General features: G+C 25.5%; 4 protein-coding genes across 4 annotated transcripts; 2 read left to right on the top strand and 2 right to left on the bottom strand.

The window, feature by feature from the left end:
- Positions 1-338: 338 nt before the first annotated feature.
- On the top strand, positions 339-2255 carry OCT59_022335 (uncharacterized protein). The gene is made up of 2 exons (XM_066144744.1): positions 339-1927; positions 1992-2255. The coding sequence occupies exons 1-2, from the start codon at positions 378-380 to the stop codon at positions 2029-2031; spliced, it is 1590 nt and encodes a 529-aa protein (XP_066006176.1). The 5' UTR covers positions 339-377; the 3' UTR covers positions 2032-2255.
- Positions 2256-14729: 12474 nt separating this feature from the next.
- Positions 14730-17428, bottom strand: OCT59_022334 (uncharacterized protein). The gene is made up of 9 exons (XM_066144742.1): positions 17115-17428; positions 16882-17037; positions 16632-16763; positions 16456-16568; positions 16213-16381; positions 16014-16141; positions 15545-15942; positions 15329-15471; positions 14730-15256 (listed from the first exon to the last, which is right to left on the bottom strand). Exons 1-9 carry the CDS (start codon positions 17403-17405, stop codon positions 15125-15127), a joined length of 1662 nt encoding a protein of 553 aa, XP_066006175.1. The 5' UTR covers positions 17406-17428; the 3' UTR covers positions 14730-15124.
- Positions 17429-17584: 156 nt separating this feature from the next.
- On the bottom strand, positions 17585-22444 carry OCT59_022333 (uncharacterized protein; the record flags this gene model as incomplete). Its single annotated transcript, XM_025309549.2, has 18 exons — positions 17585-18740; positions 18825-19200; positions 19269-19506; positions 19576-19710; positions 19786-19858; positions 19934-20015; positions 20087-20177; positions 20250-20378; positions 20452-20526; positions 20610-20812; positions 20903-20994; positions 21073-21254; positions 21339-21450; positions 21528-21607; positions 21681-21827; positions 21901-22008; positions 22086-22223; positions 22313-22444. The coding sequence occupies 17 exons, from the start codon at positions 22442-22444 to the stop codon at positions 19034-19036; spliced, it is 2184 nt and encodes a 727-aa protein (XP_025169135.2). The 3' UTR covers positions 17585-18740; positions 18825-19033.
- A 619-nt stretch (positions 22445-23063) lies between these two features.
- OCT59_022332 (uncharacterized protein) lies at positions 23064-26417 on the top strand (the record flags this gene model as incomplete). Its single annotated transcript, XM_025321345.2, has 6 exons — positions 23064-23199; positions 23293-23513; positions 23582-23830; positions 23915-24076; positions 24148-24393; positions 24464-26417. The coding sequence occupies 6 exons, from the start codon at positions 23064-23066 to the stop codon at positions 26303-26305; spliced, it is 2856 nt and encodes a 951-aa protein (XP_025169134.1). The 3' UTR covers positions 26306-26417.
- Positions 26418-27450: the final 1033 nt, after the last annotated feature.

The following is a 27450-nucleotide window of genomic DNA, read 5'->3' as shown; positions in this document are numbered from 1 at the left end:
TTTAAATAATAGTATACATTTCGATCCAGTTAATTATAAGTGTTGTACTTATTTGGGTTAAAGGAATATGATACAAACTAAATAAAACTTTTACGCGTAGATTTTTTAAGCATTAAAGTTAGATACGCAATTCAGTTAGAAATTAAATTGGATTAATTACTAATTAATGCTAAACTAAAAAAAAATAAAAAAAAGTTGTTTTTATAGACAAAAAGCGTATTACGCCAAGTCAATAATAAATCACGTGAGTATGCATCATTTGATAGTCATTTAGTAAGCATTTCTGATCGTCATAATATATATAAAAGTTGGCCGTTTTGTTCAAAATTTTTTTTTTTGAAATTTTTTTTTCCTCGTAAAAAATAAAAAAAAAAACCATGAAAAAATATTTACCAATAGAAATACTACAAAAAATATTTTGTTCGCAATTAGATATATTAACATTATATAATTGTTTATTAGTAAATAGATTATGGTGTAAAACTGTAGTACCCTTATTATGGCAAAACCCATTCTCACATTTTGATAAAAATAAAATACAAAGGTGGAAATACAAAAGTTCTTTAATAAATACTTACGTTACGTGTTTAGATTCAAATGTGAAAAATTACTTAAAAAATTCGGACATAATTTTACCAGAAGAAATTAACAAAAGATCTACATTTAATTATGAAACTTTCTTACAAAGTTTGGATTATACATTATTATTTCAATCGACAGGAAATTGGATTGGTGAAGTAGAAAATTGTACTTTACGTAAATTGACATTAAGACATTATCTTTTGGTTGAAGAATTATGTAAATTATTCTTTTCTTCTTCACGGAATTTAAAAGAACTTATTTATGATAAACCACATTCTTTGCCTCACGTACAAGAGTTAAGATATATTCCTTTAAAATATTTAGGAGCGGAACAATTCATGTCAAAATTAGTTTCATTTAAAGTATATGATTTAATTCCAAATGAAATAATAATCAGTTTATCACAAATATCCCATCACTTATCGGAGATACAAATTGAAACGACAGGAGATAATGATGATGTATTAGCATCTTTAATCAGCGTACAAAAAAGTTTAAAAAAGTTAGTAATTTGTAGTGAAGATAATTTACCAAAGTTATCCGATGTTTTAAGAAAAAATTTATCATTATCTTTAACACATGTAGAAATTAATTGGGAATTTTGCGTACCTTTTGATATATTTTGTAATTGTTCTGATACTTTGGAATATTTTTCTGTTCAACAATATTATTCAGGGTCAATATCTCGAAGTACTTTTCATCAATTTTCTAATACTCAATTCAAAAAATTACATACTTTAAAAATTATTACCCCAAAATTATATTTAGATCAAATTTCCACTCTCATAAAGAATACAAAAGATACTTTAAAATATATTCATTTAGATTATGAAAAAATTTCTATTGAATCATCAGTAGAATTAATTAATTCCATATCAACATGTTCTCAATTAAATACTTTGGAGATTTTTGTACCGGATGATTCGATATCTTGTATAGTGAATTTATTATCTTCTTGTACGAAATTACAAAGAATTTCTTTTTTAACTGGTGATTCGCTTAATGATTTGGATACTTATACTGTAGATATTAGTGATATATTACCTAAAATTGGTAAAATATTACCAAATAATTTAAGTACATTTTATTTGAGTCATAATTGGATCACAACCGCAAATTCTTTAAGAGATTTCTTGAAAGAATGTGAGAAAAACTTTAAAAAAAGAGGTGAAAAGAAATTGGATTTTAGAATAATAAAAGAATTATCAGCTGAACATATTGACGTTATTGAAGAATTTGGTAAACGTGGTATACTGGATTTAGAGGATACAGCTCTTGGTAAAAATTTACAATTTTATCGTCAACAATTTGAATGGAAACTAGCACGTAACATTATTGTCAACAAGTAAGTGTGGAATAGTCTTTCCGTAAGTTTAACTTATTTAATAATATTCTTTCTTTTATTTTAGACGGAAAGCACATCTCAATAATTTTTCGGAATTAATTTAAAAAAAAAAAGAAAAGAAAAAAAAGAAAAAAAGAACAAAAAGAACAACAAACATTTGTCTGCAGGGGTATGCAATCCCTGGTCATGAGATGATTTTGCTCAAAACAAAAAACATTTTTAAAAATAATTTATTTATTTATTTATTTATCTATTTATTATTATACGAAATATATTGTATAAATATACATATATTTTAATAAAAGGTTAGGTGACTTGAGCCGTTGAACGTATATATGGATATATATTGTTTAATGAATTATTGTCTTTTTCGGCATCATTAAAAAAGAAACCACTAACTAACATTCGATCAGGGATGATTACCCGATATAGAACGGTATTATGATCCAGAACTTCAAAAGGGTTATCTTAACAGAAGATTTGATTGGATGTTACGGGATGTCTAAAGATCAGCACATGTGCAAATCACTGATTCGTAATTTATGCATATTATTTCACCTGACACTGCTAATATTTCATGCCATTCGTTTAAAATTATAATTTCGATTTCGTACCACACGAGTTTTTGCCTTTTTCTTAAAACTTATTTACTCAAAAAATGAATGAACAAGGTTATCACTGCAAAGTGTTATTACAAATGTAACAATTACTTATAATGGAACAATAATATAAAGATCAAACGTTGTTCGATACAATCATATTGGTACGATTTTCGATGATAGGACGTATATTATGGGTTAAACTATTAAGTTTTGCAATTTTGATCTTACGTTATTTTTTGCTAAATTTGGGATATAATATTTTGTCGAATGTCATTTTAGAATCGTGAATTAGTATGCATAAAATAAGATGATTTTGAAATTGTGGGATAAAGAATCGTGCAAGCAAAATTCGGTAATTACAAAATAATTTAAGAATTTTGATTCTAAAAAAAATTCATGTAAATTAACGGTTATTTAATTTAATTTTTTTTTTTTGTACCAGGAAATAGGAATAATAAAAAATGTTTATCATCATTTTTAACATGAAGATATAAAACAAACAGTATAAAGTAATATTAAGTGTCGAACTACATAAAGGATAGTGGCACGGAATTTGAGCAAACTCACTTTACAAGTACATTGCAGCATACATGGATAAAGTTATTTTGAATTTATATATATAATATCTATAATAAAAACAGCTATATTTCGAAATCACGAGTAAGCCTACAATAGTGAATTCATAAGTATTAAACTGATCAGTTATTAGTTTATTTAAATTAAATTACCAAATTTTAAATCACTAAAATACTGACGAATTATAAAAATAATGATTCTTTTTAATTATTATATATTATATAAGAAAAAAAAAATGGTGCAACCCATTTTTGTAATAAAAATAATATTTTTTATTTTAAAGAAAATAAATATATGCAATATCAGTTAGTGAAATGTTACAAAATAGATAGGGAGATTTTTGTAGTAATATAAATTATTGTCTTAAACAATACAGTATATATCTAAAATTCCAAAGTTAAGTACAAATGATAATCTTTAAATTGTAATTCTGGCCAAAATTTTCTTAACTCTGGACAAATTCATAATGTCGGTCCAAATTTTGTTAAAATCTGATTCTTAAAATTAAAAACCTTGCTTTATTTATTTCAATTTGATTAAAAAAGGTTGTTATATATATTTATTTTAATATAGATTTATAAATAATTTTTTTATTATATTTTTATATTAAGTGACGATTCATTACTTAACAAGAGAAAATGATCAGTAAAAATAGAATGCCATGTTCTTCCAAAGTAAAGTCCATGAATAAAAAACTAATACTTTGGCAACTTTGGAAATATAAAAATGAAGATTTTGCCTATCATTTCGAGTTATTTTCAAATAAAATAAAAAATAAAATTTGTGTAATAGAAATCGTCAAAATTACTGCATTACGGTAAATCACATAACTTTTATATATAGTTTGCATCATGGTAAAAAATGAGATAGATAACTAAGCGAAGAATCACATTTAAAACTTTGTTTATAGATGCAATTTGACAAAATAAACAACTTTTGTTAATGTTAAAAAGTTGATTATTAAACTAGATTTTTTGCTATTTTTAAATTTTTATTTAGCAAAATCAGTAAGTTTTTGGTTTATTAAAAAATTAGAATTATTCATTGTGTTTTATAATTATAAATTTAATTTAATTTAAAAATATAGTTATATGTCTGTTAATTAAATGGAAAATATGTATAATCTGTTATAATAAAAAGTTCACAAATTTGATGTGCAGTTTTTATATAAAATTTCAAAATGCAGCAAATTTGACGATCTCTGTCGCACAAATTTTATTTTTATTTTATCCTGAAAATTGCATAAAATGATATGCAAAAACCTACATTTTTATATTCCTAAAGTTGTAAAGTATTAGTTTTTTACTCATGGACTTTACTTTAGAAACACGGCTAAGATTACTTGCTGAAACCTAGGGGTTTAGGCAAGATGGCGTTTTTGCCAAAAAGCGAAATTCTGCCAAAACTATATTAAAGTTATATTAAAAAACTGGTGAAACTTTGGAGAAAGGCAAAACTGCTGAAACTTATTATAAATGCCAAAACTGCTAAAACTCTGCCGAAACTATAATAAATCTATAGTAAAATTTTGATGAAACTAATCGTAGGATTTTGAAGAGGTTTAGACAAGCAACCTTAAACACGGCATTCCATTTTTGCTGATTGTGTATACCCGTTGACTAATGGACCATCTTTTAAAGTAATTAAAGTAATTATGTAAATATTTGCAATTTATTAAAAAAATATATTTTTTAAAATTTATCAAAGATTTAGCATAAAAGGTTTAAGTTAAATAATGAAAAAACTATTATATTTATAAATAATATTATATATTAAAAGATTTAGTATTTTAATTAAACAATTTATAAATAATAAAAATCTGGTTAAATAATTCCCTTTTTTTAAATTTAATAAAATTACATTTAAAATTAAATATTTAATAGTTAAAAAAGACATTTTTTTTTATTATAAAAATTAATTTTTTGCAAATTATATAAAAATTATTTAATTAACTACTTTTTTTAATTTAAGAATATTCATTAAATTTCTTTTATCTTTATATATAGTTTCTGAAAATAATAATAACAGGTAAGAAATTGCAAATAATAAAATAAATAAAAAACTAAATAGTAATTGAAATTACTTTAAATTTTATGAATTTGTTAAATTTTACTAATTTGCTTCTTAAATTAAATAATTTAGGTTAAATCTTCCTTCTAAAATTTATATTTTATATCATTTCAAAAAAAAAAATTGATTGTATTATTATTTATTTCACTTTATATAAATTTTATTTATTTAGATATTATAAAGTATAATGACTAAGTTTTTTTATATTTTTGATAATATTTCTTGTTTTTAATTGTGACTTTTTTTTTTTTGAAAATTTGGGTAAAATTATATAATCATATAAAATTTATTAGTAGATTAAATTACTTAGATTTAGAGCTTTTGTTTGAAATTAGAATATTTAAAGATTTGTTTATTTATATAAATTATGTAAAATTAGATATTTAAATATGATTATGTAATATTTAAATATATTATATAATTCGAATATACTATGTAGATTTGAATATGTTATGTAGATTTGAATGTAAATTGATTAAGAAATTTATTATAAATAATTGTGATACAATTTTTATATCTAACATCTTTTTTATTTTAATTTTTAATTAATTTATTTAAATATTTCTGTTAAATTATTAATTTATTTTTTTAAAGAATGATAAATATATTATATAAAAGATTCAAGATTTACAGTGGTCGAAAAAAGTTTTTAGAAAAATTTATATAACAAAAAAATTCAAATTTTTCCTGAAATATACAACCAATTAATAAAATATTTTACGTGATAATATTACCACCATTTGTTTACATAATCTTTATATATAGACGTCACTATCAATTTTTATCTCCAAACAATAGCGCCTAATGTTATTTTTGAGCAAAACTGCACCACTATAACTTTATTATGGAATGCTGGCGTTTATAATGCCAAGACTTTACATGAAATGACTTCTATTCCACTCTCTACAATATATGACTATTTAAAAAAACTCAAAAATGGCATTTCTTTGGACCCTTTACTCTGATCTGGAAGACTAAAAAAGTTAACTCCTAATAAACGATGTTATTTAGTTAATTTGTTTCAAGAAACAAATACTTTAATAATATATACTGAACTCACAGATACTTTAAATACCTATAATCTTAACCTAAATGTTAATGCAAGAACAGTTTTTAATAAGCTCAATAACCTCAAATATCGCTGTACAATTCCAAAAACTGTACCACTCCTTACTAACATTTATAAGCAACGCCATATGAAATAAAAAATAAAACATAAAAAGCAAAATTGGAAGCAGATTGTTTTTTCTGATGAAACTACTTTCCAAATGTTTCAAAATACCCAAAAAGTGTTTTACAAAGTTAGTACACAACTTCCACAAAAACCTATGGTCAAACATCCATACAAAGTCCATACTTAATGTGCTTTTTCAGTAAAAGGATCAATTGGACTTTATCTTTTTACAGGTATTATGGATGGTGCCTTTTACTGTGAAATTTTAACTGAAAATCTTTTTGATAATGCTAATACTATTATGGGAAGACGCTGGATTTTTATGCAAGATAATGATCCTAAGCATAAAGCTACAAAAATGATAAATCTTCTTAAGTAAAAATGTTCAAAACTATTGGATTGGTCCTCTAATAGTCCAAATTTAAATTCAATCGAAAATTTGTGGTCTATTTTAAAAAATAAGGTGGAGAAAAAGGTTAATAAATTAATTATTAAAAAAAATGGGGTCACCATAAATCAATTTTTTGATATAATTTAAAGGGAATGAAAGGGAATTGAAGAGAAGACCTACCTTAATTTAATAAAAAATGTGCTGGCAAGATTGGAGCAAGTAATTAAGTGTAATGGTAATAAGATATCATATTAAATAAGCATAGACAAATTTTTCGTCATATCTCAAACTGTATTCCAGTTAAATTTCATGTAATTTGAGTCATTCATTATTTTTTAATTAATAAAAATGTAATTTCAGGAACTTTTTTTGACCACTGTAAATATCATGTGAAATCTAAATCATATTCAAATTTATATTTAAAATTTTTGAATATTTAAATCTTATTATAACTTTCAAATAAAAGTTCTACTTAGATTAAATCACTTTAAGTTAAAATTAATCTTATATTATAAATATTATGTATATAAAATTTCAGTTATTTATTTCATCTTCTTATCTTATAATTACTTTTTTAATATTTAAAATACTTATAATTTGCATTTTATATATTATTTATAGTTAACTTTAATTTTCAATTTATTGAAAGAAAATTTATGAGATATATTTACTGATAAGGGCAGTGACATTTATTACGTAATATCTATTTACTATAAGCCCATACTTCCCCACCCCCATGTAATATGAAAAATCTTACGTTACACTTATATGTTATATGACCTTTAAATACCCCCCACCCCTAAAATATTACGTAATAAATGTCACTGCCCTAAGTATAAGGTAAGATGCAAATTATTAAATAAATTTAATTCATGTAATTTTTCTTCTAAATAAGAAGTATTACTTCTTTTGCTATAATACTATCTTTATCATTTACTGCAATTTTTACAATTATGTTGAAGAGATTTAGTTACATCTTTTAAGATTCTACCACCAATTACTTTATAATTAGAAAGAACAAATCCAGATATAACAAATTCAAATAATACTTTAGTTTTTTTATTCTTTACAAAAGAAAAAGAAAGACCATTAGATATTGTTATTCTAATAAATAGTTGTTTAAATCTAGATATATTATTTATTGATATTTAACAATAATAATATGATGTTAATGATAGTTATTAATTAAATTAAACTTGATACTGTTGATGTAAAAAGTCACCTTAGTTTTGCTAAATTTTGAATAGATTTATCTATACATGCCACCCAAATTATTTTGGACTGCCATAATTATAAGTAAAATCCCAAATTCAATTATGGCATCCCAAATTATTTTGGCACTTTACATAGTAAATTATATATAAACTGAATGAATTATGACATCCCAAATTATAATTATGGCATCCCAAAATAATTTGGGCAGCATGTATAGATTTATCATCATCATTAACTTCTATAATATCATTAACTTTGTTTTTAAATATTGGCAATTTAAGAATTTCCTTTACTTTTTTTTTAGAAAAGGGTTTTCTTAAAATTTTTACATTTAGCAAAGTATGCACAATATAAATTTACTTTATTTGATATATAATTTAGTTTTTTTTAACCTTTTATCACAATTATTAATACAACCATTGTATACTACTATTGTATTTTTACTAAGTGTAAAGTATAGACTAGTGTTGCGATTTGTTAATCCATCAATTCATCAATCTGTGGATTTATCTGATTTGAAATTCATCTGGATCATCTATGAATTCGTTTTTTGCTCATCCAGATCAATCTGTCATCCGTTATCTTTATGTTTTAACGGATTGGATCTGAATCATCCAGATTGTACATATAACTTTCTCATCCAGATTAAATCCAGATTTTCATCTGGATCATCTGTTTATTTTTGGACTGGATTGAATAGATGACGGATTCATCTGGATCGTAATACTAGTATAGACTAAAAATTATGTGATTTTGAAAGTATTATTATTTGGGTTGATGTTAAGCAAAAATGTTTTTGATTAGTTAATTTACAAAAAAAGATTATTAATTAGAATTTTATTGGTTAATCAAATAAAAGATTACATTAATTGTGACATTACTAAAATAATTTATAGTTATGATAGTTTAGAAATTGAAACCATTCAAAAAAACTTTAACCAGTTAAAAACTGATTAATCAGAATGTTTAACCAGATAATAATCAGTTAAAGATAAATTTTACATTTAACATGTTTATAAGTTTTATTTTGCCTATTTGAATATTTGATAAATTTATCACAATTTTACTTTTAAAATTATGCATTATTTATGATAAAAACACATTTCTAATTTTATTCATAAATATTTAATAAATTGTAAATACATAATTTATATAAATAATGTAAATATAAATACTAGCAAAAATGATAAAATTGAAATAATAAAAACGATTAGTTGTTCTTAACCTATTTTCTTTAAAAAGGCTATAGATAGTAATATTTCAAATATTAAGTATGATATTTATTGTCCGGAGCGTAGCGAAGGACTATTTATTGTACGGAACTAGATAAATTTGTAGTACCGGTTTAACCCATGTAATTTTTCCTTCCTTCCACCTACGTCATCACCACAATTTCCTTTTTGAAACATAATGCCCCTGCTTATTTCCCTTTATACTTTTTATTTTTAGTAACATTGTATGCAATGTCCTTGATTACTTGATAAAGCAAAATGTATCATGTTCATTATATATAAAAAAAAAGACCCTGTATTTGAAAAAATTTTGTCGCGTCACATTACTCCGCGTATCACATCTGATAAGATCAATAATCAAACAAATAAGTCACATGAAAAAAAAGTACTTTCCTATTTCCTTCGTCTTACCCTTCCCCTTACTTCTCTCACTTTTTCTGGTATTTAGTTTCTTTGAGCGTGATATTTCAGGTTTTCATTTTTTTTTTCTTTAATTTTTTTATCTTGATGACCGGTTTTAACATTTTTTTCTTTTTTAGGCATTGTTTCTTAGCCCTTTGGATACATAGAAACTTGGTGAGAACATCTGCAAATGTATTTTTTCGAATTTATTTATTCTAACAAAGCATTGTTAACATTCAAATTTTCTCTTTTTTTAGATGGTTGATGTTTAAAACAAAATACTGAAAGTTACCAGCAGCGCCAAGGAAAAATGGTTTTTTATGAATAAATTTTGGTGTAAACTTGGCCCTTTCAGACTTTTTTTTTTTATTTTTTTTTAATGAAATGTTACTAATAGTTCTTTTCTTTTTTTCTTTTGTAGGTGATTCTTTGAGTCTCTTGGACGTATATTTTAGTAAGTGAAGTATTCTTTTTACTTAAATCAATTCTTTTAGCGAAATATTTGCTAATATTTCATCTTCACTTTTTTTAGAGTCATCTGGACGCGTTAGATTTAGGTAAGATATTTTTTTTACTTTGTTATTTGTTTTAACAAAATAACAAAACTTTTACTAGTAACATTTCGTTTTATTACTTTTTTTTAGACAGTTTCTTCAAATATCTATGAACATGAATTTTGGTAAGGTTGGAAATCTGGTTCTCCCTAGATGCATTACGGTATGTGTTTAAATATTTTTTCTTTATCTTTTTTTTTTATTTTTAACAAAATGTAACGTCTGCTAATATTTTGTTTGTTTCTTTAGTTGCAGATTTTAGGCAGCTTTTGGGTGACGAAATGACTTATTGCTCCGGACTTACAACGGTATTAGTGCTAGCAACTTAAATACTTTGAATTTCTTTTAATAAAAAAAAGATTGTTGTCTTGATAACTCAGATTGAGATTCTTATATGTCTCTATAGTCAATAACATCTATGTTATATAAAAAATAAAAAAAAAAAATTTTGTAAAAATTAAGCAATAAAAAAGTTTCAATCAGTTTATTTTTTAGCTAGCTATTAGGGCACTATTAGATATTATCTAATATCACTTTAATATAATAGCTTACCTTCCTCTCCTAGGTAAGATATGTTATATATAATTTCTTATATAGTATTGTATATTTGTATGTAACCTAAGATCTTTATTTACCCTAAAATATTAGATAATATCTGATAACACCCTTAGCCAATATAGGAATATTGGAGATTCTGAATTAAAAAATCATCTGATATAATAATCTTTATATTTAACCAGTTAAATTAACCAATTAACCATTTTTTAGATTATTCTAACTGGTTAACTACTTTAACTGGTTAATTAACTGGTTAACCTTAACTGGTTCTAATCCTTATAATAGTTAGGGGAGTTACACATATCACGTAATATTCATTTTCTTATAAACCTTACCCCCCCCCCCCCCCTCGTTAGATTTCATAACCAATCAAATTATAATATTTATAAATCATATGATTTAAATAAGTGTAACGTAAAATTTTAACTACCCCCCTCCCCCCCTATAATAATTACATAATATGTGTAAGCTCCCTTACGTTATTTGATTATTTTTAATATAACTGTAATGATCAATGACTATAGGCTATATATATAGTAACTTATATTATTTAAAAAAAATAAAATGACCTGATCATTTTCCATCACTGAAATATTAAGATAGTTATTAAATAAGTTCATATTTCTTTTATGATCAACAGCAATATATATATTAGGCCATTTTTCTTTAAAAATATAGTTTAGAAAATAAAAAAATAAAAACTAATTCTAGAAATAAAACAAAAGTTTTTAACTAAATAACTTAAAGTATGAAATTAAAAAACAAAAGTTTTTTATAAAAAAAAAATCAAAAAATAAAATTTTAATATTATGAAATTTATGGATATAAACTGTAATAGAAAGAATTTTTTTTAATAATAATTTATTAGTATTACAACTAGTAAAATTTTATATAAATTAATTATATTTTTTTCATATAAATATTAAAAAAGTAATAGATACCATATTTTATATTAATTTCTAATAACAGATTAGAATTAAAATTAAAATTACTGTATTTTGCAATATATAAGTATTTTTTTTTTACATTTAATGCTGGTCAAGTTTCTTATAATTTTAGCTAAAATTATCATAATTCTGGTTAGGAATACTTATTTCAAAGAGTATTTACTAATTATAAAATATGGTATATTTTTTATTTATTAGTTTAATAAATACCTACTATAAAATTGTTATATAATTGTTTTGACAACTTTTTTACTATATGCAAATTAATTGCAATAATTTAGCTTTTCAGCAAAATATTTTATATTAATTTATGTATAGGCTAATATAACAAATATCCTCATTTTATCATAATTTTAACAATTATATATTTATTTATAAATTTTGTGTAATAATATATGCTTAAATTATACAAATAAACTTAACCTTTTTTAAATTTAAATTTATATTTAATAAATATAAATTAATATAAATTTGAGATAAATTTAAATTTAAGCAAAAAAATAATTAGTAGTGTATATTTATTAAATTTTATGCATTTATTAAAGTGCCCTGCCTAAATTAGTTTTGAATTTAGCTAAATGTCTAAACTTCAGTTTTACCAATTTTTTTATATTATTTTGATATTTAATATGATTTACTATAGGTATTATCTTTCATTAAGTTTCGCTAATTTTTTATTAATATTTTAATATAGTTTCATTAAGTTTAACTCTTTCAACATTTTAACAGTTTGCTAAATTACCTAGTTTTGCCTAGCAACCTTTACAGGTTGAAAAGTGAAAAGTCAGGCATCAATCATTCAATCAGTCACCAATCGGTCACCAATCAGGTAGCTGATTGGTGACTGATTGATAACTGATTAGCATTTTCGCTAAATATCATCACCAATCAGGCAGTTTGCCAGTAATCAGAAAAGGATGAAATAGTTTATTGGAATCGTCTTAATAAGACGAATCTAATGGTAGTAAAATCACATTTTTAGGATTAATATTTGATGAGAAATTAAGTAAAATATAAAAATAAAAATGTATTATTTATATTTTATTTAATTTTTTATTAACTATTAATCCTAAAAATATGATTTTATTCCTATTAGATTTGTCTTGTTGAAATGATTCCAATAAGCTATATTTCATCCTTTTCTGATGATCACTAGATCAAAAGTTAGTAAACTGCTTGATTGGTAACGATATTTGGTGAAAATGCTAATTAGTTACCAATCGGTCACCAATCAGCTACTGTATCTAATTGGTGACCAATTGGTGACTGATTGATGCCTGATTTTTCACTTTTCAACCTGTGCTTAGCATTTATAACATTAATTTAATTTTGTAACTTAAGCTTTGTGATATTTATTTAATTTTATGGTATTAAATAATTAAATTTTGTAGTATTGAATCATTTAAAGTTTATGATAGAGTTTAGATTTATGTATCCATACAGATTATGGATTATAGATATTTATTTTGTTATTTTAAATAGTATCTATAGATAAATAATTTTATATGGATAGTATATAGATAATCCTTATATTTACAGATAATCTTATAAAACAATTTTTAAAATTATATATAAATTTTATTAATAAACTTAAAAGCCAATGCTTTATTTATTTAAAAAAAGTTGTACATATAAAAAATACCTTTCTTTAAAAATCAGAATTATTGTAATATCCTGATTTAGTTTAAAAGTTTAGATTTTAGAAACAAAATTTTAGATATTAAAATATTAATAAGATGAGAAAATGCAAAAAATATTGGTAATTATTTAATTTATTAATATATAAAATTTGATGTTTTTTTTTTAAATAATTTATATTATCTAAAATTATTATTTGTATTATTCATATTATCTGTATAATCTGAGTTATTTATAAATAATATGGATAACTTAGATATATAGATTATCCATTCAATTTTTTTAAAATTATCTGTATCTAAAATTTTGAACTTGATTTTTATATAAATTACAGATATTGAATTTTTATCATAGATACATATCCATAAATAAATAGATACATAGATTCAAATTCTAGTTCATGATATTTATTTATTAAATTTATAATATTATTTACTAAATTCTTTATTGATAAAACTTCTGTATTATAAGTTATATTATTGCATTATTTTTATTATAAATTATATATAATATAAGAAGTAATTTTGCAAAGTTTTAAGTTTTTGCTATAAATATTCAGCTTTTGCCATTAATTTTAAGTTGATGATTCCAAATAATCATATATAAATAATCTATAATATAAAAATTAAAAAATCATGCAAATCATCATATAATTTAAAGCTATATAATCCTAACTTGGATTCCATTTTGTTTAGTTATTTATTTTGTCATATTTTTTTCAAAAATTAGTTTTTTAATAAAATATAAATATATGATCAATAAATAATTGGTAAGGTGATATAAGGAATTAAAGATATCTGCTATGCTGTATAAGTCATAGTCTATAGATATCTGATTTATAAATGCTAATAAAGTGTTAAAATATTTTTTTTAGTTTAAATTTATGAATTTTTCTAACCATCACTGGAGGTGATGATCACTGGTGACTGAAATTACAACGATCGACCAGCATTAAAAAAATATAGTGCCGGTAAAAATTGATAATTCCGGCCAATGGTGATAATCACCCCGGTGATTTGAAGTAAAAATCTAAATTTATATTGTTTTTAATTTAAATATTTTAGTTTTCTTCTTTACCCCTCTTTTTTTTATTCATCTTTTTTTTTATTTATTTTTACAACTTTAATGACTTATAAACTAATATATTATATTTGTAAAAGAAATCAATTTTTATAAAAAAAAATTTTTCTCAATTTTGTAAATTATATAATTATTATATAATACAATATGTCAATATAAGCCAATCAGAATTCATAATATGTCATTAATATTTCATTATAAATTATATTAGGTAATATAGCAATAAGATTTATACCATTTTTTATATATATTACTATAATTTAATGATATCTGCCTAAATTTTTTTTACCAAAAATTTCAGTTTCATCACTAACTAGTTTCAGTTTTATTATTGATTAAACTATATAATAATAATTTTTAATTTTGATTTTAATTATATAAAATTATAATTTTATTATAAAAATATGTAAAATTATATTATATATAATATATAAATTTGCAACCTATTACATACAACACTGTTTCTTAAATCTTAATATTACAGTTGTAGTTTATACGAACAAAATTGAGGATATCAATTACAAGTATATTCCATTTTTACGATAGCAAGGTTCCTATTATAGAGGTTTCGCACTGTGGTAAATTACATGATGTTGAATAGAAATTGTGTATGCAATAGGATTTTATGGAATATATGGAGATCAGAATCATTATGTAATTTTGAAATAGCTATTGCAGAAAAAGATTTATTTATGAAAAGGTACGATATGTGTGAAAACTTTTTTATATAAGAATAGAAAGAGAAGACCTAATATAATTCATTTATCAATTAATTTCCGAAACTGTGGTGTTCCGAGTGTGGATCGGCACCAACTAACAAGTTTTGCACTATCTTCTTTTTCTTGATTGATATAACTGTAAATCTTTCGTATTTCATGTTTATATTTTTCCTTTAATTTTTAATAAATATTGTTTGTTAGTTTTAAAAATAAATTAAACCAGGAAAAAAAAATTATGCATACCGCGAACATAAACAAACTATCAATACAATCAATAAACTGCCCACAAGTTCGAAAGGACCTAGGAAGCTCAGCTTGTCCAACCTCAAACATGATATAAATCCCCGGAGCAGTCAGAACCATCATGTAGCCTGTCCATGCTGTTACTAACATATTATATAAATATTATACATACTGAATAAACACAATTTAGCATATAGTAATTTGGCAGACACTTACCAATTGTTTGCCATCCAAAGATTACACAACATCTTCCCGTTTTCTTAATAATATCGTCTAGTGCATCTTTCATAAAGACACCTATTCTTATGAGATCGAGGGTATTTTTTCTAATATTGTTGTTCTTTCCTTCACCAGTAATTTCGCCATACATCACCTCAAACACAGATTTATTGTTATTTGTAATATTGCCAACCATATCCGGTTGTTTTGCACGTGACGGATCTAAATTAGCAAGCTTACGGGCTTTAGCGCTCATGCTTGCAGTATTCGGCCATATAGTTGGATGAAACGTGGAATCATGAAAGAACGAACGTAAAACAGGGCTGATAATGTTGACCGTCAAAGTTCCTTCACTAAGAAGGTCATCTAACGGCTTGATAGGAATGTTTTTTGTTCTAAAACAAAATAAGAAGCATTACAAAAGTACAGTAAACGGTTAAGAAAAAATATCATGATTTAAACTTACAGTTGTAGAAAAATAAATTGTATTATATCAAACATATTCTGATCCGTGGTACTAGGAAAAGTTTTTGTAAACGATTCTCTTACAGCCTTTTCTGCTTTTTCTAACCCAAGATCCTCATCAATCGCGATCTAACATAGTAAATCCAGTAAAAAATTTATGATGAACGGTAAAGCATTGCATTAATACAAATATACAATACCTCTACATACTCCCGAAATATAGACTTTACAGTTGACGTAACCTTGGCTTTCATCATGTGTATATCACACATGTTTTTCCGCAAACTTGTCAGAGTATTCCTGGAGAATTTTTTGACTTGTAACTCTGAAAATTTATCGGATTGTAGTAATAGAATATTGGACAAACTCCTAATGTTTTCAATAAATATTTGTTAGTGGCTGATAATCTACATAAAGAGACGAGTTTCCAAGTTCAAGCTTACAAAATTTCGTGATAATTTGTCACAATTGACAAACCCGATGTTTGTCCTATTCGTGATGCTTCAGACTGATACGAAGTTAATAATGTGGAAATATTTTTCCCTTGAAACATATACTGTTAAGGTGAATACAATTTATTAGTGAAGATCAATTGATAGAAAAGAAAAAGAAAACTTACAGGAGTATCATCAACGTTAGCCTCAGGTATATACGAATCATTCAACAAAAGTTTCTCTTGAATAAAATTTTCGTCATCTATATACTGATCAAATTCAATATTTTTCGTTCCTGGTTCGTCATTACCGTCAGCCTTTAGATTTCGTTAAAAACCCGCAGAGAATTAGATGCGATGTGATTTCATAGTTCTCATATCCCGAACCCGAATACCTGCAAAGTGCACAGTACAGACTAAATGTATATGTACATACCGGAATTAAAACTTCATTGGGTGATTTGGGTCTATTTACAACAGAAGTAACTGTTGGGGCCACGTTTGATGGGGTCGTAGGTGCGTCTAGTTTTTGTTTTGTATGTTTTCTGTGGTGTTCAAAGGTATCTTTCAGAAGTTCAGCAGATGTCGTGACCTAAAAGGGCAAACAAAAACGATCAGTAAAGCAATGTTTCCTTTCGGATATTGAAAGCATATGCAAGAGAAACCTACAGAACTAGTATGCACTTCGTCCTCAGCATGCTTGCGCTTCTTTTCGTTAATAGTAAACGCGTCACCCATTTTTCTTTTGGTGATCACATCAAATAGCTTTTTGCTAACCAAAGAATCAGGAAGACGTCTTATGGTAGTGAGGTTTTCATACCAGAGTCGCGTTGCTTGCTCAAAGTCTAAGATGTCTGTGTTCTGAATGAAGTGCTTGTGAGACCAAACACTAAGGGGAAAGGTCTTGAAGTAAAGGGATACGTTAGAATCTAAAGGAGCGCGATAGTCGTAAGCGTTCATAACATCATACTGATCAAAGTATCAAAGCACTTATCAAACCCCAGACGTGTTGTTTATTATGAAATTAATAACCTAGATATAGTAAATGATAAATGGCTCACGGCTGACCGCATCAGCAGCCAATTATCTAAGGGTGCAAATTTATGATAAATCCGATCTGGTCTTGAATAGTGATTATAATAGAGGTTTCTCCAAACCGTGCAGATATTGGGTTTGGCCAACCCTCCTGCGCAATGCAGGCTGCATCATGCTGTGGTTCAAAGTGTCAATCACCGGCCTAAACACCCGTTCTTGCTTGCACACTCTGATTCACGGCAGTGACACTTAGGTATGTATATAAACTCTCAGCTGTGATTCAAAGTGTCAATCTCCGGTCTAAACACCCGTTCTTGCTTGCACACTCTGGCTTACGGCTTACACGGTAAGTGCCCATGCTGAATACAGAACTGGTCACCCTTTCATCTTAAGATGAGCAGCATTTTGCGTGATAAGGAATGTCAATCACCGGCCTAAACCCTCGTTCTTGCTTGCACATTCTGACGCAGTTATGGCCTACGTGAGGTTTTGACTTCACTAAAGGATTTTTTCCGGTCTAACTGTCCATGCAGTGGCAATCTTTACTTTTTCTACAACATTGCTTTAATGATTTCATGATTTTTATTGTTACAAGAAATTTTTGTTTTTCCGATTCAAATGCGTTACATATACGAGAATTATATGACATGCTTTCAAGGGAGGGAGTACGCGGATCCTAGGCCATATTATTCTTTACTCTCATTTCTGAAAAATTTCTATAGCTAATTTGTTTCTATCACTAATATTTCTAACTACAAGATTCTCCCATCTCCTTCTATAAACATCAGAATTTCGAAATAAATTATCAGTTTCAAACTAAAGTAATTGTATAAATTGAAAAATCTTGTTTATTTTTAATAAGATAGTTAGTTATAGGGTATTATAAGTAAATAAATATAATCTAGATGTAAAATATTTTAATTTAAGAAATATATGCATCTAACAAAGATTTTATGATTCATGATGCTGGTTGTTTGGTACTTTTCTTACTATTAAAAGGGTAGCTCAGAATAAAATTATTTTAAACGTATTGGTTAAAGAATTTCTACAAAATATTTTTAACAATCATTCATATTATGAGAAATTTTTGTAATTTGCGAACTAAATTATATATTAGAAATGATTATAAAATAAATTCTTAAAAATCTAATAATTAATTTTTCTAAAAAAATAAATTTCATAATAAATTAAAATTATTTATATTTTCTTGGCACCGAGTAAATTATTCTTTTTCTTTTGTTCCCTTAATTCGGCCATTCTCTGTGTTTTTAAAATAAAGTTTTAAAAAAAGGTTCATTGGGATTATTATTTATAAAGAGATAGTAAAATATAAATTTAATTTACCTGTTTTCTTTCTTCTCTTTTTCTATTAAGTTCAGCCATCTTTTCTTCTTTTGATAATACATTAGAAGTAATTGTAGTCTGCTGTATGGAATTCGATGATTTACTTGACGAGGTGGATGATGGTTTTGAACCATTCCAATTATCATCCCATCCATTACCACTATCCCAGCCTGAATCGTCTAAATCCCATCCATCTGTTGGATGGGCTATTAAGATAAATTTATATGATATAGTTCTCTATATATGAAACAATTAATAATACAAAGTATATTAAACTCACATTTTGTTCCACCTAACTTCATTGAAGTTGATGCAGCATTAATACTAAATTTATTTCCAATGCTGGTAGAAGTTCGTAAAGATGAAGATTGTAATCCTATAAATAAAAGAATATAAATAAATAAATCATATATGGTTGAGTAATTACAATAAATTATTTATTACCCTCATCGTTATTGATTTTTTTGGTCGAATTTTCCACAGTAATCAAATCATCTTCATTCTCCCACCCGTCTGAAATTTCGAATCCATTTTGATCTAAAGCATTTTTAGTACTTAAATTTGATGATAAGTAACCACTTCCCATCTTTTCTTTTGTTGGTGTAGATGGTGTATTCACGGGTGTAGGTGGATTAATTGATGATTGTGCAGTTATTTCACCTTCGACTCCAGATCCAGCAATCTTTTCAAAACAAAAATAGATGACATTTTTTGCAAAAAAAAGAATGATTCTTCAAAATGATTAAATTACCTTCTTTGTTATAGATGTAACCGCCCATCCTGCCCAACTTTCTGCAACACTAGCTGCAGCTCCGGCGACATTACTTGCAACACCTAACGATGATGAATTTTCAGTAGAATTTGGATCTGGTATTGCGGTATCGGGCTATAAATATCAAATATTTATTTATAAATATATGAAATCTTTTAATGTAATTGCAAAAATATCCCAATCATTCACCATTGATTCGACCAACTTTTCTAATCGTTTAATAAATGTATCAGCGGTTTTGAAAGCTTGTATTCGAACAGATCTGATTAATATATTAAATATTCAAGTAAGTAAATCAAAAATAACATAATGACCGAAGATTATAATAATAATTTACTTTTCTTTATCTATCATTACTAATGATACACAAGGTAATATCTTGGTTGCACATTCAGTAGCATCGTAATAATCTGAAGTCGCTGTAAATTAAAATTAGAGTTAAATTAAATTTAAAATAAGTGCAATCAAACAAAGAAGATTGAAAATTTACCGGAAAAAGCCATTAACCCTGCAACTCTAGCATGTGGAAATGGGTCTCTCAATGATCTAGAAAAAGCAGACGCAAGCACTCTTTTCTTCGTCTAAATTGTATTAAATCAAAACATCTTAACATTTATTAATCTTTTGTTTTATAAAGTAATATAATTAATTACACTATCATTTAAATGTTTGCTTATTTTTCCAAGACAAATTGTAGTATTTGTCCTTATTCCGGGTTCATCATCCATCTGCAACTTGGCAATATATTTCAATAATTCATTATTTAGAGTACGATCAGATAGCTATATATTTGAATATATAACATTAGCAAAGGAACATACAAATTCTCGTTAACATGATTAAATTTTTACATACTTTCGGAGCAAGTAAAAGTATGGATTTGACAGTATTTTCTCTTATAATAGGAGCGGTGTCTGTAAATCCGGTTACCTATAAAAGTAAAAAAATTTATTTTATTTATTTATTTATTTATTTTTCAGAAAGAATACTTATATAGACTATATCGTACTTACCACATGTTGAAATATTTGATCATTAACAATCTTATCACTCAATTTATCAATAAAAGATCCCAAATTTTCTAACAAGCTCAACCTAATAGTTCTATCAGGTACAGCAAATGTTTTTACAATTGCCGCCACTATTATTTGTTCATATTCTGTACTACTAAGGGAATTGCCTATTTTTATTATAGGTGGTAATACCTTTGCGCCTCCTATACATATATGTGTATATTTATTTGTTTCTGATCAATTAAGAATTTATATGATGATAAACTAATTTCTAATTTTTTTTCAATAATTACCTGACCCATACTCTAAAGCATTAATAAGTTCCGGTAATATTTTGTATTTACAGATCTCCTCTGGAAAATTGCCAATGCAGTTATTAAGTTTTCTATTAAAATAATAATAGTAATTAATTAGATTATTATTTTTAAGATGAAACCATATTTCAATAAAATCACAGGCATACTTAAAAAAAATTTCTTTCTCTTTAGCTTCTTTTATATTCATATTCTCTAAAAACAAATTAACTTGAACTAAATCATTTTGGAAAAATCCACCAGGTTTCAGCCCATCTTCAATGAAAGAAGATGCACTAAGTCTTAATTTAGGATTAGTAGAAACTAACTGTCTATATTGGTCGCATATAGCCTAAAATAAAATAAAATAATTAATTAAATTTTATTGAAAAAAAGGCAAATAAACTATAACTATAACCAAAAATCATCTTTAAACCTGCGGAATCGACTCAACATTATCTAGTTGTTTAGCTGATGTAAATTCACCATTATAAACTTCATATATCAAAGTTCCATAATTCCATGAATCTGTTACCCAAACTTCTTGACTGAATTATTATTAAAAAAATGTTAATTGATATAATCATTTAAAGAAGAACGTAAGAACTTGAAATATAAGTCTTACTCTTTCAATACATTCCATGAATTCTTTGAAACTTCTGGTGATGCATATTTAGCTGATTCGACAACTAAACCACCATATGTCTAATAAAGAAAAATAAAATAAAATAAATCAATGAGTAACATATATAACCATAATTATAAATAAATCACTCACGTAAATCACTGGATTTTCTTCCTTAATAGAACTCAAAAGTTCAAATCCGGCTAATTTCCATTCACCAGCTTTATTTGTAAATATTGATGAAATGCGAACATTACCGTGAATTATTGAACAATCATTATTCAAAAATTTCAACGCACTCTACGAAATAATGGATTCAGAATAAAAAAAAAAAATTTTAATTCGCTAATTCCAAATAGTATCAATTGCTTACCCCAACTTTATATAATCCCCATAATTTTAAATTATTATCTTCGTGTAATTTTAATTGATCCTTTAAAGGTGAAACGTACTCTGTTACGATATAAATATAAGTTTCTGTCTTTAAAAAGATTAAAGATAAATGATTTAATATAATTCAAATTGTCTGTTTAATAACTTTAAATATTAAATTCTTACCTCTACACCATCGAGATATTTCAATAAATCTGGATGTCGTATTGTGCGAAATTTTTTGAATGCATTTTTTGCTAAGGGTAATCTATCTCTCTGTTTATTACAGTCAAAGGTGAAAACGGATACAGAAGTTCCATCTTCCTAAATTCGATAAAATGAAATTTTTAATTATTTTAATTACGCGCTTATATAATTATATTCACACATATAAAGACATATTCGGGATTTACCTTTTTAGTTCCATTATGTAAAGACCATATTGAAGCACCTTCAAACGAATCAACTTTTTCTCCAATATTATAAGGGAAAGAAGGTATATCTTTGCCTAGTACAACTCTTGAAATAGATTTTAAATAATCCATATCGATTGTAGAAAAAAAAAGTATTAAGAAGTTTATAACAAAATCAAAGTGATACAAGTCTTAAATATGCATATAATCGGTAATTACGCCATACATTATATGAATTTATGAATTAGATATGTAGTATATATTTTCTAAGTAAGTCTTTTTTAACTTAAATAAAAAAGCCTTTAAGTAGAGGGCAAAAAAACCGAAGACGCATAAAAATTTAGTAGAAAGAATAAGGAAGGAACGATAAATTTTAATCGAAGTAATTTTCACATGATCTAAAATTTAACGAGCAGTCGCCCGCAACTGTTATTTCACGTGATGATTAATAATCTACCTAAACCGGTTCATAATTGCACATTTTTGGATGTAATTATAAAAAATGTAGTTACCCAAAAACGTGCAAACCGATCACCAAAAAATTAATATAAAGGAGCATTTAAAACAAAAAATTCTTTTTTTATCGATTTTTTTTTTAAACAGATAATGCACTTTTTATAGCGCATTATAATTGATGTATAATAAATAATAAGTAAAAAAAAGTTCTCTATTATCCCAAATTATCAATTAAAATTTTTGTTGCGTTAAAATTTTCACAATTTACCTAATTTAACCTACAACTTTTATAAACATGTTTTTATCAAGAATAGTTGGTCATGCAATTGAAATTATAGCACCACATATTAAATCTAAAGAAGAAGAATTACAAGAAGAATGGAAATCTATAAAAAAATATTTTAATAGTATTTCCACAACAAAGTCCAAAGGTAACTAATTATATGCTATATCGTATGTACATATACGTATAGATTTTTAATATAAAAATGCATGCTAATTCATTTAATTGATTTTTATTATAGAGCAAAGTAAATTTGTTGATATAAACTCAACAAAAATACCAGGAAATTTAGAAAATATTATTAGATTTATTAAAGAAGAAGAAATACGAATTAGAATTAACCATAGTTCAATTTCAAGTTATTATATACCATTTGACGAAAATAAAGTTCAAAGAAAATGTATCGAATTTATATTAGATAACAATGTATTAAAAGATTTAATTGGATACGCTAATAATGATGTAAGTGGGATGTATCTTTTTTTTGTTTTTTTTTTTTATTAAATAACTTTATTTTTAAAAATAAATAGATACCAAAAGGAATGCTGGTTCAAGTATTGAAATTTTTTATGCATTTCACGCAAAATATTCCACCGAAATTATTATTTGCACCAGAAGTATATTTATATATACAAAGATTAATACTATTATCATATGAGTTAGATGTGGAAGACAATTATTACCTTAAACAAGGATTAGTTAAATTAATTCACGTTGTTTGTAGACAAATGACGAATCAACCAAAATTGATTGATTTTTATTTTGAAAGGTCTAAAGGCGTAAGTAATAGTATCCTCTTATGTATAGAAAACTAAGGAAAATTATTTACTAATATTATTTTAATTTCGATATAAATATTTTAGACTGATTTTCCAATATTTTCAATGTTATTAGATTATATAAATATAATGGGACAAACAGGTAAAGTATCAAGAGAAGCGTTATATTTAATAATGAATATGTTGAAAGATGATATAGATTTTCTCAATTATTTAATCAAAGAATCTAAATTTTTCGAAACATTGGTTCGTATTAAAATAATTAATTCCTTAAACTCTTTTAAAACAAATTTCCAAACTAATTTACTTTTACATAGGAGAAGAGACTACAGATAGCATTTGCAACATTACCAAATAACAACACATTAATGATAAGTGAATCAAATGGAAATTATAATAATGGTGACGATGATTGTGATACGAATTCATCTTCAACGATAAGATTTAATAAAAAACGTACGCCATCTGAAGTGTTACAATATATAAATAAACCTGAAATTGCAGTCGAAGAATTTTTTGAATTTTGGCAATTTATCAATAAGGTTGCGGAAATTAATAACCCAGTAAGTTTATTATTTTCTTATCGTTTAAGTTACTATTTATTTTATTTAAATTTTTTTTTTTTATTAATAGATATTGATGTTACAATTTTTAGATAGGTTAATAAATGGATTTATAAAATGTTCAGTTATACCAGCATTATTAAGTCCATTAGATGAACAAGCAACCGCAGCAACAACTTATGTAAATGAATTAATCAAGTACATTAAAGTTCATCAAATACTTGATTCTGTATTCAACATTTTATTAGGAGATTCATTGGAACCTGAGTGTGTTCCTCAGAATATCCCTCAGAATATCCCTCAGAATGTTTCTCAAGAAAAATCGGGAGAAGGAACGATAACAAAAGTTGCTTCTATAAGAGAAATTCTTATAGGGAGATGTAGTAATGCAGAAGATAGATTAAGCTTATCTACGTTAAGATTATTTGATAGTATCTTGGAAACATTTAATCAATTTGCATTGTACAATTTAGTATTGAGAAATCTCACTCACATGAATCATACCTTTTTTAGTAATACTACTTCTTCTAGTAGCAGTATTTCTGCAACGACAAATAATACGATAATGGGTAATAAAAACCCTAGAGTATTACTGAGAAAATTATTATCATTAATGCCGCTGGATGATAATAAAGTAGGATCGGATATTTCAGTGGTAGTAGAATCGACTGATAAAGCAAATGACAATGGATTTGGTTATGAAGATTATTTTTTAGATGCACAAAGACGAGTACAAATAGTTGCTTTAGCATGTAGTCATTGGACTAACCCTTATCCTTTACCTAATATTAGCACTACCACTACTAATTCGTTTAGCAATTTTACTGGTAAAGAAAACAATGACATTTATAATACCGAAAATAACATTAATAATGATATTCATGTATTTTATGAAGGAACATTTATTAGTATGATATTTGAACAATTAGAAAACTTTCTTCAAGTTTCATTAGAAAGAAATTTAGTGTTGACTAGTATAATAAGTAAATTAGCATGTATACTAGACGAAAAAATTGATTTGTTATTATATGCTAACTTCGATTTTGATAACAAGAATTCCTCATCAACTGATAATGTTAACACTCGTAAAAGTTTAATTAGTGTATTAGAGAAGATAGCAAGTGAAGCAAAAATTGGTGCTTCAAAAGTACCAAATTTTCCAACTCGTATACAATTGGTTAAACGTAGGGGCATGAGTAGATCGTCTTACGGTTCAAGGAATTCTTCTGATATTAATAATCATAGTCCCTTATCACCTCGTTTAATCGATCCAAGTTCACCTGATTTACCCGTTTCTCCTTCAATGTATAAGGATACGCATATTAACCCTTTTGCAAAATTTACTAATTTCGTTAATGCGTTTATTATATTACAAGAATTTTGTAAAGAATTGGCAGCTATTATATTTGTTAAATATATGGATTTAGATCAAGGTGTTATGATTGTTGAAGAGGAGGAGGAATCACAAGGAGGTCATAACAATAATGTTTGTAGTAATGGCAATATTTCTACCGACAATATGACCGAAAAGGATATTATAATAATGAGAAATATGGAAAAATTCGCTAGATTAATTGCTTTAATTGAAAGACAGCAAGAAAGAAATTCTTCAAAAGATGGTAATGAGCATCGTGGCAGAAAAAGAAGTAATACGATTGGTGATGTGAATGAAGGTACCAATATTGATAACAATGCTCCCATTATTAGACAATGGAGCCTAAGAGAAAGGAGAGAGAGAAGAATGACTTATAGTACCACTTCTCCAAGTACATTAACTACTCCATTAAAAATTATTACTGATGTCAATAGTAGTAATACTACTTCTCCAACTTCTCCAACCGTTGGCTTGATTAGAAAAGGCTCTTTATCTAGAATGAAAGGTTTGACTAAAAAAAGTTCTTTAGAAAAATAAGATTAACTGTATTATTTATAAATAAGTAAGGTTTTTTTTTATTAAACAATTCACTGTGTAAATTCAATAATAAATCACAACTTTGCAATGCTGCTGAGCTTTTTGATATTTTAATTTTATTACGTTTTTCGTTTAAATGCATTTGATATATATTATTATTATAAATTTAAGGTATCGTTAAATATTAGTTATTTGATAGGGGGTTAGAATATCACCGAACTGCGAAGCAGTTCGGAAGATATTTTAACACCCCTATCAAATAACTGTGTTATTCTGCAGCCGCCAATGATCATCTTATAAATACAATAAACTATTGATTAAACAACGTCAAAAATATCAATAATAATTATGCAATGGTAGTTTATTTATAGCTTAATAAAAAAATATCAGCATGATAAAAAAAGCATGATCCTATTTGGCTGTAGAATAACTAATAATAATAATTGTAAGTCGTAAATATAATCGAAGAATTTAAAATGAAATCGCAAATAAATACTCGTCTAATAAATCCAACATCACTCAAAAAAAGGATTAAAATTTCAAATTTAGCAAGAAAATCAAGAGAATCGGGATTACATTCTCTTGTCAATTCCATATGAATTCAAATTTGAATTGGAGGAATTAATTAAACGGAGTCAAATTTTTATAAGAACGTATTTTCAAAGTAAATCTGCATTTTATTTCTTCAATCAAATCAAGCATTCCATTCTTTGCTTAAAATAAAGAATTTTAAAATTACAATTACACTTAAAGACTTTATTTTGAAAATTTATAAAATTACTTTTTTTTTTTTCTGGTTTTCTAAATTACTATCAATAATAATATTTTTGGTGTAAAATTAAAGTTCTCGGCTGATTGTGAATCAGCCAATCAATATCAAAACTGTTATACGAATTAAAATGGCATCAGATATCTTGCATTAATAAATTCATTTTCCAAGTACATGAAATAGATTTAAATAGATTTTTTTTTTCTATAGATTTCTTTTTCTTATAATACCCGAGTAGTTGCATTGGAAGATCGGCATTTTCCAATACTTTCATTGGAAACATCATTGTTCATATGGAAATTTAAAATCGACGGTTTATCCAAAAGTAGAAAGTATACAAAGTTAATACATAATGCTTGCACGAAAACCAAGTACA

Source organism: Rhizophagus irregularis, chromosome 31 (genome assembly GCF_026210795.1).
Source record: "Rhizophagus irregularis chromosome 31, complete sequence".
Classification (NCBI taxonomy): domain Eukaryota; kingdom Fungi; phylum Glomeromycota; class Glomeromycetes; order Glomerales; family Glomeraceae; genus Rhizophagus; species Rhizophagus irregularis.
The sequence above is the reverse complement of the archived record's forward strand: the minus strand, read 5'-3'. Positions and strand labels throughout refer to the sequence as shown.